Source organism: Lipotes vexillifer, unplaced genomic scaffold, assembly GCF_000442215.2.
Source record: "Lipotes vexillifer unplaced genomic scaffold, Lipotes_vexillifer_v1.1 scaffold1018, whole genome shotgun sequence".
NCBI classification, from domain to species: domain Eukaryota; kingdom Metazoa; phylum Chordata; class Mammalia; order Artiodactyla; family Lipotidae; genus Lipotes; species Lipotes vexillifer.
In genome coordinates, this window is record NW_006782724.1 from 2,988,287 (window position 1) to 3,003,942 (window position 15,656).

Genomic DNA, 15,656 nt, shown 5'->3' on the forward strand with positions numbered 1-15,656 from the left:
CAGAACTAGGCTACTACTAGGCTACTAGGCTACAGATGTTGTATAAAATAGGAGGGAAAAGGGACATTAGACATAATCACTATTACTAGGATACTTTAAAATCCTTGAAAATCCATTGGGAGCTAATATAAAAATGGCTGCCATCACAAAACAAAGTATTTGGTATGGGCCAGAATTTATCAGTAGTCAACTTCAGGCCTTCATGTGATCCATCTAGTGAGTTGTTTTTTTTTTTTTTTTTGTGGTACGCGGGCCTCTCACTGTTGTGGCGGAGCACAGGCTCCAGATACGCAGGCTCAGCAGCCATGGCTCACGGACCCAGCTGCTCTGCGGCATGTGGGATCTTCCCAGACTGGGGCACGAACCCATGTCCCCTGCATCGGCAGGCGGACTCTCAACCACTGCGCCACCAGGGAAGCCCCATCTAGTGAGTTTTAACCACTGAAACTTTCCTTTCACTAGGGAGCAAGAGCCAGAAGCAGCTGCCCTTAAAATATGGGAACTGGTACAAGCTGCCCCCGACCGAAAATACTGTCAGTCATTCTGTAAATTTGTACTGAACACCTAGAGTGTGCCAGCACTGGGCCCTGGATACAACAATAAAAAAGATGGATCAACTATACTCTAACAAGAATCAATTTAATAGAACTACCATATGACCCAGCAATCCCACTACTGGGCATATACCCTGAGAAAACCATAATTCAAAAAGCATCATGTACCACAGTGTTCATTGCAGCTCTATTTACAATAACCAGGACATGGAAGCAACCTAAGTGTCCATCGACAGATGACTGGATAAAGAAGATGTGGCACATAGATACAATGGAATATTACTCAGCCATAAAAAGAAACGAAATTGGGTTATTTGTAGTGAGGTGGATGGACCTAGAGTCTGTCTTACAGAGTGAAGTAAGTCAGAAAGAGAAAAACAAATACCGTACGCTAACACATATATATGGAATCTAAAGAAAAAAAAAAAAGATTCTGAAGACCCTAGGGGCAGGACAAGAATAAAGGCGCAGACATAAAGAATGGACTTGAGGACACAGGGAGGGGGAAGGGTAAGCTGGGACGAAGTGAGAGAGTAGCATGGACATATATACACTACCAAATGTAAAATAGATAGCTAGTGGGAAGCAGCTGCATCGCACGGGGAGATCAGCTCCGTGCTTTGTGACCACCTAGAGGGGTGGGATAGGGAGGGTGGGAGGGAGACGCAAGAGGGAGGGGATATGCGGATATACGTATATACGTATAGCTGATTCGCTTTGTTATACAGCAGAAACTAATACAACATTGTAAAGCAATTATACTCCAATAAAGTTGTTAAAAAAATCAATTTAAAAAAATAAATAAAACATAGAAGAAGAAAATAGATTTTTAAAAAAGGTACAGATTCCTTTTTTGTGCAGTGTCGAATTTATAGACACTTTATAAAACATCTTTAATAAATAACAAAAGTATAAACAATTGTCATGATATTTTAATTTTTATTGATATTTTAAAGGGACCCACATTCTTTCAGTGTTAGTAACCACTGCTATAAGATACAGAAAATTAAACCTTTTCTTTAGTGCTCTTACACTTATATTAAAATCAGCCACCTCATGAAAATGGTTATTACTTTTTCTTGTCCTATTTTTAAATGTAGTTTCCTCATAAGAGATCTTGTCTTATTAATAAAATGTTATAGCCAGAATTTTTACTTGAAAACTTTAAGGATTATGTACTGTAGTCTCAAATCAGAAAATAGCAAAATTTTAAAAAGACAAAATTTAAAAAGAGCAAAAACAAGATAGGCAGGGTTCCTGACCTCAGGGAGCTCGCACTATAGAAGTAGAAACGAGCAAAGAAGCGAGCGAACATACAAACGAGAAAACAATCGCAAGTTGTGGTAAGTGCTGGGAAAGAAATAAACGAAGGGCTGAGATCAAGAATCACAAGAGAAGGGCTTCCCTGGTGGCGCAGTGGCTGAGAGTCTGCCTGCCGATGCAGGGGACACGGGTTCGTGCCCCGGTCCGGGAAGATCCCACATGCCGCGGAGCGGCTGGGCCCGTGAGCCGTGGCCGCTGAGCCTGCGCGTCTGGAGCTTGTGCTCCGCAACGGGAGAGGCCACAACAGTGAGAGGCCCGTGTACCGCAGAAAAACAAACAAACAAACAAAAAAGAATCACAAGAGAAGATGAGGTGACCAGAGAAGGACCCCTATGGCCTTAATATTAAACTAAAACCTGAAAATTTGAAAGAGCTAGCCCTGTCAAATTGGAAAGACAGCAGCATGCACAAAGAACCAGAGGTCAAAAGGACCAGAAATTCACATAAGACCAAAGTGATTGGAGGGTGGAAAGGAAGAGGGAATGGAAATCAAGGCGAGGTTGGAAAGATGGGCAAGAAGCAGATGGGGCAAGGCAAATAGGATGTAGTAAGGAGTTTAGGGACAGCAAGTGTGGAAGCAGGGACCAGCAAAAGGCTGATGTCACCATCCAGGGGAGAGCTGTTGATGGGCTGCAACAAGGCAGTGGCTCTAAAGAGACGGCATGACTTGTACATAGATTCTGAAGACACTGAGTCCCTCCTGCCCAGGGACTGCTCTGAAACCTCTCCCCTGCTCCCGTCTTTGGCTCCCTTGAACTATTCCTGGTCCCTGAGCCTTTGCATAAGCAATGTTTACAGGTCTGTGCTCTTTTGCAAGATAAAGACAGGGCCCTAGTTCACCAAATTGCCAGATCTGCCCTGTTACAGATCACCATATTGGTCCTCTTCCCCAAATTGTCATGTTCCTTCCTAAAATACGCTTTAATGGAGAGGAGGGGAGATGTGATATTCCAGAATCTGGCAGCTGTAGAATATCAAATTACCGTACGAAATACACAGAAATACAATGGGTGTATGTGCACTCCAAGAAAGAGGAAGAGATTCGTAACCTCACCTTCGTTTCCTTGTCTTAAGATTTCACATGCGGTACCTTCAAAACAGCTTGAGCATCGCTACAGAATGGATAAGGCTAAAAGTAGACTATAGTCCAGAAGTAGACAATGTCAGAAAAGCAGGGAACCAAGCCAGCAAGCTCTTTGGGAGCAGCCAGGGATGGTCACGGTTGAATCCCCAGAGCTTAGTATCCATATGTGACATATGGTAGCTGATCAGATATTTGTTGATTAAGTGACTAAATGAGCCAGATATGACTCTTTCCAATCTTTATTCCCCTTATCCATTTGTTACCAATTTCTCTCAAACATTTCTTCCATGCGCTCCTTTGATTTTCCTCGCTCTCTCTCTCTCTCTCTCTCTTTCTCTCTCTCTCTCTTCCTTCCCGTTTCGACCTCCCTGGTCTAGGCCCCAATCCATCACCTAGTTTACCCACCCATCAAAGCCCCCTATGTATTCTCCAATTGCTCTCCCTACTCTGTCCAATGTATTCACCAGTTTAATTTTCCTTCATATTCCACCTCTGCTGAAGAAACCGTCATTGCCCCCAGATTGTCTACTGTTGCAAACATAAGGCAATTGACTTGTTTCCAGGTCACCCTGGGCAACAGTATTTCTCCCAAGACCCTCTCCTCTAGTCAGAGCTGTCATTCTCATGATGCCTTCCAAATTCTAGCCATTTCTGAAGATCTGATTCAAATTCCACCTGCTCATTATTCCGATTCCTACATCCCAAGGATAGGTCCTATCTCATCTTTTTTTTTTTTTTTAAGCTCTTGTATTCATCCTCTCTCTAAGAATTTGTTCAAACATGCCTATATCCAGAAGATATTCTTAAACTCCATGAAGTAAAAGGCCAATAAAAAATCAATAAGAAGTGTGGTCCTTGGGACTTCCCTGGTGGTACAGTGGTTAAGAATCCACCTTCCAATGCAGGGGACACAGGTTCGAACCCTGGTCGGGGAACTAAGATCCCGCATGCCGCAACTACTCAGCCCACGTGCTCTAGAGCCCACACACCACAATTAGAGTGAAGCCCACGTGCCGCAACTAGAGAAGCCCGTGTGCCACAACAAAGAGCCCGCCTGCCACAATGAAAGATCCCACATGCCACAAAGAAGATCCCGCGTGCTGCAACTAAGACCCAAAGCAGCCAAATCAATCAATCAATCAATATTTTTTAAAAATGGGTGGTCCTTGGTTGTTCGTGACATATTTCTGCATAAGCCAAAAGGGAGGATAAGAGTGGTTGTTGGCAACATTTCTCCTGGAAACCTATTTGTTCCCCAAGATCAGCCACACCGGTTGGTCTTCATTTGTGTTCTCACACGGTGTCATTCATAAAACTCTGTTAAAACACTTAAAATGCACTGTTGCCACTTATCTCTACTTACCTCTCTCTCTCCCTCCCACTTGACCTTGACCTTGAGGGTGGGTGCCCTGCTGTGTGCGTCTTTGCACACCCAGCATTCAGGAGGTATCTGCCATCTTGAAGGGATCATATTCTTTTAGAATAAATATATTAGACATTGAACTCATACTTTCAGTTCATTAAGTTAGGGAAATGCCTGAACAGCTGATGAGTCTAGTTGTGAGGGACAAAAAATGGTCCAGAGGAGCTGGAATCTGAGAAATTTTTATTGCATGTGTTGGGGCCTGCTGTTCAAAAAAGACTTGAAACTGAAGATCCTTGCAAATCAGTGCATGGCTGCAGAGGTCTCCTAGCCTCCTGCATTGTCCCATTTTGCTGTGTGTGGGCATTTTTCCGAGGAGCAGATTCGTAGCTGCTCTCACGTCCTCTTCTACCCCATCAATCCATCCTCCACCCCACCTCTCAAGTCATCTTTCCCAAAGCTGGCCTCTCATCTTCTTCCCACACCCTTCCTTCCCACCTGCGGTGCTATGTATGCTTATACTATACAAGCCGCTCAGAATGTCTCACAATTTACCCAGACACATCCTCTCCTTGCCTCTGAGACTTTACTCTTCCTGTCCCAACCCCCTGGGATGCCCTTCCCTCACCCTTTGCCTGCAAAATTCATACTCATTTAATCTTCACAAATCTGGAGAGGGGTAAATACTGTTAACTCTTTGTTATAGATGGCCAAACAGGACCAGAACGTTGAGTAGCTGGCCCTGAATCAAGCGTCTAGTAAATGACAGAGCTGTAAGTTAGATGCCAGGTTGTCACCTACTCCGTTTTCTAGACTCCAGTGGGCTGCTGTGTGATTAGGTTATGATTATTTGATTGTTTGGGCTCTTATTTTTCACTTGAATTCCTTCAGATTTCCCTTGGTTCCTAAGGAAACAGAACTAAGATTTTGTGCTACTGCTGCCCCTGACGTCACCTCCAGTCTATTCCCCAGGTAGCAACCAGCCCTGAGTGGTCCTCTGAAAATGCACGCCTGACCAAGGCATTCCAGTGCCCCTACTCACATCCTGGGCTACACCCCCTTAATAACTGACTTTCCTCTACTTTGGGGAAGATCATAAATCTTCCCCAAACGGTCTACATGACCATGGTTCTATGTTTCTTGCCTCATTTCACACCACGCTGGCCTCCCCTTACTTTCCTCCGGCCATGCTGGCTTCCTTTCTGTGCTTTGGACCTGCTGGCTCTCTCCTTCCTGAATGTTCTTCCCCCTCTTCTTGGCCATACTGGTGATTTAATTCAAAAGGCAAGTTTTTTTCCCACAAACCATTAAACAGTCTTCTTTAAACACTCTGCATATTATCTGACAAGGGAAATCTAAATATTAAAACGTATCAAGAGAGTCCGATTGGGCAGTACAGTTAAAAAAAAAAAATGAAGAAAATTGGTTCTTATTATCTAGAAACTCCAAGACTGGCCCCTGGTATTTCATGACAGTGACTAGATTTAAGATCCCACTCAACAGAGCCATTCCATCCTCTGGACTCCTTATTCTTCTATTGCATCCCATGTAACACTTAACCTGGTACTGAACACTTAGTAAAATTTCCAGATATACTCATTATTAGTTGCTCAGCTGACGGGTAAATATCACTTATTCATTACAAATCTTTTTTTTTGAAAACAGTTTTGACAGTTTCTTAAACAACAAAACATGCAACTGCCATACAACCCAGCAATTGCACTCCTGGGTATTTATCCCAGAGAAATGAAGACTTACGTTCACATAAAAACCTGTACATACATATTGATAACAGCTTTATCCACAATAGCTAGAAACTAGCCATATGTCCTAGCAGGTGAATGACTAGCAGGTGAATGACCAAACAAACTTTGGTATATCCTTACCATGGAATACTACTCAGCAATAAAAAGGTAGAAACGCACAGGAATGCACATAGAGACCTGGATGACTCTCCAGAGAATTATGGTGAGTGAGAAAATCCTATCCCAAAAGGTTATAGAATGCATGATTCCATTTACACAACATTCTTGAAATGACAAAACGATAGCAATGGAGAACAGATTAGTGGTTGCCAGGAGTTAAGAAGAGGGTGGAGGCGGGAGGACAATGGATGTGACTATAAAAGAGCAACGTGAGGGACGCTTGTGGTGATGGAAATGTTCCGTATCTCAACTATGTCAATGTCGATATCCTGGTTGTGATATTATTGTACTATAGATCTTCCAGATGTTACCCGTGTAAAGGGTACAGGGGATCTGTCTGTATTATTTCTTATAAATGCATGTCACTACACAATCATCCTAATTAAAATTTTAAAAGGACACATTTAATAAAGTGTACGTATCACACCAAGATGTTCACAAGCACGAAATAACTGCAGGGCCACAAAATGTCTTCTTTCCTCTCTTTCCTGATGGTTTGTTGGTTACTTATTATTCCTAAGGATTTTTTTCCCTTGTATGTAAGACACATGATATTGATCACTTTTAGGCTATTTTCGCAATGACTGAGGTTTATTATTTTAGAGTCTTTATTATTCATACCCCTGTGTTGCTTTTCATATGTTATGTTACTCTGATTTGTTTCTGTCCTGACCAAGATACCATTCATAGGACTGCTGGTTTGTACTTTAGTCCCTGCCAGTACCAAAACATAAGAACGTCTTTATCATCTTCATAGGTCAGAGAAAAGTAGCACCTCTGCCATCCACCACTTTAAATCTCCTCGCCTGGTCCTCAAGGTTCATTGAGTTCAGTGTTAATATTATGCTTGAACAGGTTGTCATTGTTTGTAAACCTTTGACTTGACTGGCTGTGGTTCAAATCTTTCTTTGGTCCTTTCATCTCTTTACCATTTCTCTGCCAAAGTTTAGTACATTCTCTGGTATCACCCTTCCCGGATTTCCACTCCATTTTCTGTTATCTTTGCCTAATGTGGTTTATTTCGGTTTTGACTTTTTTCTTCATCCCAATTATTGGAGTGATTATAAATGTCCCTATTGTGATACACATTCTTGCTTGGAGAGTTCTTTTGGAGTTTTGAGTGAGAACAGAGCGAGATCAGTACAGTGTTTTATTCCTTTTCATACTTTCATGTTGAATTTCTTTTTTGCTCTCTCTTTCAGTGACCAGAGAAAAAATCCAGGACCATATCACCAACCAGGTATTTCCTCACTTCTCATAAACTGCAATGTAGAATTTTGCTTTAAAAATTATTAATTATTTGTAAATATTTAGAAGGGGGGGCATTGCTAGTTCTTGGGTATGAGCAATACGCGTGTTATTGGTTCTGAGAACAAATAAACCGATCCTCTGTAAACGATCATACACTTTCCTTGTCTCCCTCACCTCATTCCTTCCCTCCTCACCATCCTCCCCAAGGGTGGGAAACAGTGAGAAGTGGGCTCTGCCAGTTCTGACATAAGCATCCCTCGGAGCGTATCATGATCTCTCTTTGATTCTATCATGGCTGCAAATAGATACTTTTATCTGCTTCTCCCTTAACTAAGGTGACTCTCCTTTGTGATTTTCCCAAGTTCTAATTCGCCCAGTCACTCCCTCCCAGACAAGTTAAGAGCTAAACCCTTAGCAGTGGAAACGTACAAGTGGATTTTCCATTCTGGTCTCTGATTTCTACCCACATTTAGCCAGTGTCTTCCTGCCTGCCTCACTATTTCTTGATTCATTTTTTATATTTACCAGTAGATGGAGTCATTCTGTACAACGGTTTAAGGGGTTTGAGACATGTAGCCACACATCCAAACCAAGTTCGGCCTGTCTTGCACCATCCCACCCTCTTCCCACGGGCCAGCTGAGCTGCAGTTTCTCCCAGTGCTGCCTGTGTCACTAGACCCAGGGAATGCAGACACTGGCCTATGGCAAAATATGCACAGCTTTCATTCATAGACCAGAATCTCCAAGTCTTTTGTTGCTGTTGTTCTCCTCTGGCCTAAATTATAACTCACCCTTGCCAAGGGGAAGAATGGTGCGTCTACATTTATACCAGTCAAGGATACATTTGTCAACATCTTCTCCTAATGGGCTTCAAAATAAATTCCGATTCTGGTCCTCATTGTCATTCCAACCAAAGTAAGTTCTAGCTCTACCTAATCTGTGCCAGATGCCCTGTAATTCATCGAGCTTAAAAAATGGTTCATTCATTTGGCTAATATACTATATTGCAAATTCAGTAGGCAAAACTTAAGGCTTATCGGGTACCATTTTTCTTTTGAACAGAATTGTAAATACTGTATTGACTCTTTGTAGCAGCCATCTTAATACTTGAAAATGCCACCCCTGTGCAATGTTGAAGTCAATTAGTCGTTTCAGAGAGTTTATTTGCCTTTTGAACTTTGTCTGTTTAACACTGTATTTCAACTATTTGTATATACTCAAGTAGCTCGGTAAGGCTGAGCAACAGTTAACCAGTAATGTTTATTGCTACCATTTTTATTGATTTAAGTCACAGAGGGAATACCTTTCCTCATAAAGAGAACTGTTTTCTTTATTAACTTAACAAGGTAAAGCAGTTGGTCAAGAAATAAAGACCACTTCTCTGGGGCAGATTTTCATTTCCTGTATTTTCCTTCTTTTTACCCTTGGCTAAACTAATAGAGTAGGTAGACACCAAAATAGAAACACACCAGATATTTACTTATACTCTGAAACGTTGATTTGGTGCCAGATAAAATCATAATGGTTTCCAGTCCCAGTAAGACAGCGAAATTCTTTGGACTTTAGCTTAAGAGGTAAGGGTCTTAAGTGTATTAGTTACATGGTCATTCTCAGAACAGATAGTTGTATTGTTCAATCAGTGTCTGCCAGCTGTATTTCTAATTTTACAGTAGAATTTCTATCTTTTCTTCTTCCACGTAGGGAGGCACTCCCCACTCTCAAAAATGTGCCGGGAATACAACTCTACGAGGCATCTTACACTCTTCTAATTTATCTAAAGTCTGGCAAAGAGTCACAAAGTGAAGTCCCTTCCTTTTTAATTTCTTTTTTTAATTGAGGTATAATTGACATATAACATTATATTAGAATCAACATAATGATTCCATATTTCTGTACACTGTGAAATGATCTCCATAGTAAGTCTAGTTACCGTCTGTCACCATCCAAAGTTGCAAAACATTTGTTTTCCTCGTCATGAGGACCTTTAAGATTTACTGTCTTAGTAACTTTCAAATATGCAATACGCTAAGATTGACTATAGTCACCATGCTGTCCATTACGGCCCCAGGACTTATTTGCTTTATCACTGGAAGTTTGTACCTCTTGATCTGCACTCCCCTTCTGCCACCCAAAGAATCTGGCTGTTGAAAAACATTTCTGTATACTCACTTTGGATAATCAATAGTGTTCTTTATCAGAAAGGCATGTAAAATAGAGCACTGGTGAGCGTTAATCTTGCCCCGAAATCCTTCCCACTAGGCACTACAGATTGTGTAATTAAATTGAAATTGAAAATCAAGTCCTTTTTTCTTCTTCCATTAAGCAAGCTACGAGTTGCACGCCCATGTGAGAAATCAGAGCTGGAGCGGAGGGAGGGTTCTAGCCTGCTGGCCAATATCCAGCGTGCATTTTTAGCCCACAGCTATTTTACCACACCTGAGCTCTGAGAACAAACAACTATTTGAGTTCTGTGGAGGGAACGCCGAATTCTTTCCTGTGTAATTCACTGGGGAGATTAGTATGCTATTTTAAAGTAACCTGTTAACGCAGTTTGTTTACGGGAAGAGGACAAAAATGAGCAGTGAACCCTAGGCAGCTCACGTCCCAGAGTGAGATGAATGCATGACCCATTTTTTTCAGCTGTCCCTTTGGCAGTTCATTGCTGCAACGATTTCCTCTCCGAAAAATGTGCCTTGTAGAGACGAAGTCTCCTATAGGTTTTTCTGAATAATTTTGACTACGATAGATTAAAGATAATACCTTAAAATACTACCAAACATACCTTCAAAATCAAATTAGCATATTGTCAGTACGAGAATGGGAATACTGAACATAAAAACTTCTGACTTCAGTTTTGGAAACTGCCTTCTTACATAGTAGGCAATTGAAACCTGTAGTAAATGAATACCTTCTGTTTATGCCTTCTGGGATAGTAGATCACTGGGACCCATAGCGAATTAATAGTTTGTTTTGTTTTGGTTTTTTTAATATTTTTTTATTTTTGGCTGTGTTGGGTCTTCGTTTCTGCGCGAGGGCTTTCCCTAGTTGCGGCGAGCGGGGGCCACTCTTCGTCGCGGTGCGCGGGCCTCTCACTGTCGCGGCCTCTCCCGTTGCGGAGCACAGGCTGCAGACGCGCAGGCTCAGTAGCTGTGGCTCAAGGGCCCAGCCGCTCCGTGGCATGTGGGATCCTCCCAGACCAGGGCTCGAACCCGTGTCCCCTGCATCGGCAGGCGGATCCTCAAGCACTGCGCCACCAGGGAGCCCCAATAGTTTGTTTTTAAACAGCTCGTTGATGAAGAGGGATACCGAACCTGGGGCTCGGTTTCTCACGGGCGGGAGGTGCATGTTGCGGGGGGACGTCCCCAGTTCTGGTGCTGATCATGAGAAAGGCTCGCCTTCGCTGATTGGCCGGTTCAGAGAGAGCCAACGCCATTGGCGGCTGTTACAGCTTATGGAGCTGTTTCCTGAGACCGCTGCAACAAACTCTCACCAACTGGATGCTCTCAAACACACTAATGTATTGTCTCTTGGTTCCGGAGGCTAGAAGTTCAAAACCAAGGTGTCGACGGGGCCAAGCTCTCCCTGAAACCTATGGAGGCGGGTCCTTTCTTGCCTCTTTGCTGGCTTCTGGTGGCGCCGGCCATCCTTGGGGTCCCTTGGCTTGTAGCTGTGCCTCTTCAGTCTCTGCCTCTGTCATCGCGTGGCTGTCCTCCCTGTGTGCCTCTTCTCTTCTAATCAGGACACCAGCCATATTGGCTTAGGGCCCACCCCCATGACCTCGTCTTGATTACATCTGCAAAGACCCCCTTTCCAAACAAGGTCACACTCACAGGTACCGGGAATGAGGACTTCAACGTATCTGTTTGGGGGACACAGTTCATCTCATACCAGGCCGGAAACTTTAGAGTCATCCACCACTCCACGTCTCCCTCTGACCAGCCAGCACTTGATGTGCTCTCCCATAGCCCTGCCCAATCCAGCTCCTCCGCCACCACCCAGCCCTTGGCCTCTGCTCCCCCGAGGCCCTCATCTCGTTTGCTCTATATGGTGGCTCCATACGGCTCTCCCACTGCTTCACGGCCGTCCCATTCAGCTAGCATTCTGTTCCACTTTACTTTCTGAAATACCAGTCACCTGGCATCTCTCCTCTGCTGAAAAACAATAACTAAACAGAAATGCCTCCCCCATTTTTAGCAGTGATTATTAACACCGCATGTGCATTATAATCACCCTGGAGCTTCGTTAGCACAGATCCTGAGACCCCCCCCCCCAATGTCACATGCACCCCCAAGAAATTCTGGGCCAGGGGTTGGGTTCAGACAGGGACTCACTATAGACCAGGCCAAGAGGGCTCATGTGCTTTTGAAGGCCTCGAGCATCACAGGCACAGAGATTCAAACACTTATTTTTTAAAATATTTATTTATTTATTTATTCATTTATTTTTGGCTGTGTTGGGTCTTCGTTTCTGCGCGAGGGCTTTCCCTAGTTGCGGCGAGCGGGGGCCACTCTTCATCGCGGTGCGCGGGCCTCTCACTGTCGCGGCCTCTCTTGTTGCGGAGCACAGGCTCCAGACGCGCAGGCTCAGCAGTTGTGGCTCACGGGCCTAGCTGCTCGGCGGCATGTGGGATCCTCCCAGACCAGGGCTCGAACCCGCGTCCCCTGCTGTTGGCAGGCAGATTCTCAACCACTGCGCCACCAGGGAAGCCCGATAAACACTTTTTTTTTTCTCTCCAGCCTCATGTTTTAAAGTTTCATGGCCAATTGAGCACACACAAAATGTTGGAGTGGGATAGAGCAGCTGAATTGGACACTCTGGTCCTTTGGGGTGGGGTTGGGCTGGGGGATAAAAGACCAGCCTGTGCCCTTTGAAACCAGAGAAAGAAAAGCTTCAGTTTCAACGTAGCCACTCCCCATCCCCCATGGCTGGAGGATGTGGAGGCAGACAGCGTTCCTCAGCAAACGTACTCCCACCCTCCCCTCTGCTGGGGAGATGGGTGCAGTGGGCAGGTGTAATTCTGGGCAGGACTTAGAGCTGCCTGGCAATCCCAGGTCAGAAAAGTGAGGCCTGAGGTGAGGGAACCTGCCCTTCCCGGGAATCCCGTGAGCTTTACTGAATCATCCCATCCTTGACAGGGGCAGGTCCAGCCACTGCCCAGGAGTCCCCAGCTGTGTCTAGTTTCTGGCCTGTCCTCCTCCTGAAGGTCCATTGGGCCACTCAGGCCTCTGTGGCAGGGTGGCCCTCGGGAGACAGGGCTTCTTTAGCTTCTAGGCCCAGAGCAGTCCTTTGGGACAGGCTGCAGACCACGGGTGGAAACAAGGACTGGGTCTTGTGTATCTCTTACTTTAAAACTTCTGAATATTTAGACATACAGAGTGTGGGCTTCCATTCACCCTCTTGCTCTAGGCCCGGTAAATGTTGAGGATGATCCTGATCAGACATCTATAACTTAAAAACTCAACATGTGATTCCAATAAGAAGCCAAGATGGAACCCACTCACCTCTTGTCTATAGGCTAAAATTCAAACCTGTGAGTACAGAATCCAAAGCCCTATGATCTCCATTGGAGAGCATGCACCCCGCCCCCCTAGACTTATTTCCCATTCTGCTCCTTTATGTAAAACTACTGTGTCCAATTTAAAACTGTTCTACCAACATACTCACCCCTTTCTCTGCAGGTACAAAATTTACTCGTATTCCAAGACCTCACTCCAATATCACCTCTTCCATGAAGCTTTCCTCATCACAGAGCTAAGAGTAATCTCTCCTGCTTCTGTGCACCTATATTATTTTTCCTGCCCCTTTGCTATAGACCCTTGCATTTTCTACTCTATATTCTAATTATTGATATTCCTATGTGATTTTGTAACTAGATAGTATTGTCCCAAAGGGAAGATATCACGTTTGGCTCATTTCTGTGTTCACTGTTAGACCTTGCACATCATAGGCATCCAACCAATTCCTGGTCCATTGTAAATTCTTCCACTCACTAAATTATTATCCTAGAAACCAGAGGAACTGCTGGTTGCGGGCAGGCTGCTCCCTGTACCCTGGACCGCTCACACCTGGTGTGCCATTGACTCTTATAAGGCAGGAGCTAGGCGTTGTCCTTTGCCCTCCCAAGTGAGGAGTCTAAACCAGAAACAGAAGACACAGCTAAGGCTGCACGTGGTCTCTACGAATAATGGTCACACAGCTGGGGAATGAAAGAATCAAAGGGGGACCCACACCTTTATTTCACCCTTATGTCCACATACCATAACTGCCTGTAGAACGCTAAACCATTTGCTTGGGTCAAGACTTGGCATCTGATTTTTTTTTCTCGAATGTAAACATGGAAATGTCATTCACTGCTGCCTTTTCAGTGTAGCGTGAACTTTACAACTTCTAAATTTAAAGTGGGATTGCATTACCTTGCACTATTCTTATCAAAATGACCATGCACTCAAGGAGACAACTTTGACCTAAAGAGAGTTTCTCTTGGCAGGTTCAGCATGAATAGAGCTACTAAAGATCCCATCCCTCTCATTCTCTTTTAAGATTACCTTCTAGAATTGGGAGTTGTGCTTTTAAAAAGCTACCCAATTTATGAGTCTTTTTAAAATGCTTGAAAGCAAGACTGAAATGATCCAGAAGTGGTGGCACTAATGGTGGTTAACAAAGAAGGATTTGTAAAAGATGGGCTTTATTAAAGGTCAGAAGGCTTCATAACTAGAAGATACTCAGGTCTAAGTGTCAAAGTGCTGGCACTCGTCTCTTTATTCGAAAGCCAAGTAAGTTAAAACGGGGCTTCCCTGGTGGCACAGTGGTTGAGAGTCCGCCTGCCGATGCAGGGGACACAGGCTCGTGCCCCGGTCCAGGAAGATCCCACATGCCGCGGAGCGGCTGGGCCCGTGAGCCATGGCCGCTGAGCCTGCACATCCGGAGCCTGTGCTCCGCGACGGGAGAGGCCACAACAGTGAGAGGCCCGTGTACTGCAAAAAAAAGAAAGAAAGAAAGAAAGAAAGAAAGAAAATAACAAGTAGTGGTCATTAATGCAAGGCCAATTCTGTAGAATCCATGCTATATAGATGGTTTTGGCCCCTCAGGGCAGATCCCATGGGCATCGCTGATACTGTGTGTAGGCTTTTGTGTGTATCTGAATTTGGCCGAGGAAACAGTCCTCATCAGAATTTCAAGAGTCAAAGAAAGTGTCCTGGAGAGTTTTTCTACCTCTCACTAGAGAGAGAAAGTGATCAAACCTATCTCTTCGATTATGCATAAATTAAAACCAATTTTATCGAAACTTTCTTTTGTAAAGTTTTTTAGCACTTATCACAGAACACATTTCTGGGAAGGAAAAGATGCACAGACAAGTAGTGAAAATTCAGAGTAACAGTAAGGATCCCACTGAAAGCTACCTTGCTTTATTTTCCTTAATGTGGAAAAAGTTATTAACCATAGGAGTCTTATGTTATATTCTGTGGTCGATCATCAAACAAGGGTGGAATAAACAAGATTATTCACTGTTTCATCACTGGTATGTGCCTTTGCTCAAAATGTATTAAAAGGAAATATTTCTGTCATACTATTACTGGATAATTCAATTAGGCCAATGTTCTGTGGATGTGGAATAATGTAATTTACTATGTTGACTAATTAGCCAATCAGATTTCTCTCATTTTCTAAGGCAATGGATTGACTAAAATGTGACCATAAACAAAATAGATTTTATTAGGCATAATCTGCTTTGTAAACAAATGAAATTAATTCTTTGCCTGACCTAAAGCTTTGAAAATGAAAGACCAAAATTGAACACATGCTTCCAATTTTGGTTCTGTTACGCAGATGACACAGAATATAAAAGTTATAATTTAACTTCCCCTCAAGTATTTCATACTTGAGACTAAATGACTCTTAGAAATATGTTCATCAACAGATGGGAGCCACTTATGGCCTCATAAACTCCAAAGCAAGTGAAATTATCTCAGCGAAATAGAAAGGTTACAAGAAAGCCTCATCTGCTTATCTCAGAGATGATTCATGCATTGCATATTGGCTCAATGGTGCAAATGAATATCGACAGATAATCACCCTTCTTCATACAAGAGAAATCCTGGGGGCTTCCCTGGTGGCGCAGTGGTTGAGAGTCCGCCTGCCGATGCAGGGGACACGGG

The 15,656-nt window shown here is 43.7% G+C and overlaps 1 protein-coding gene across 1 annotated transcript in view; it reads left to right on the forward strand.

Annotated features, from left to right (window-relative positions):
• The window catches only part of CHST9 (carbohydrate sulfotransferase 9), a 201,167-nt gene that overhangs the window by 172,249 nt on the left and 13,262 nt on the right, over positions 1–15,656 (forward strand). The window contains exon 5 of the mRNA XM_007455366.1: positions 7,459–7,489. Coding sequence (XP_007455428.1) covers positions 7,459–7,489 — 31 coding nt within the window. The remainder of the gene's footprint in view (positions 1–7,458; positions 7,490–15,656) is intronic.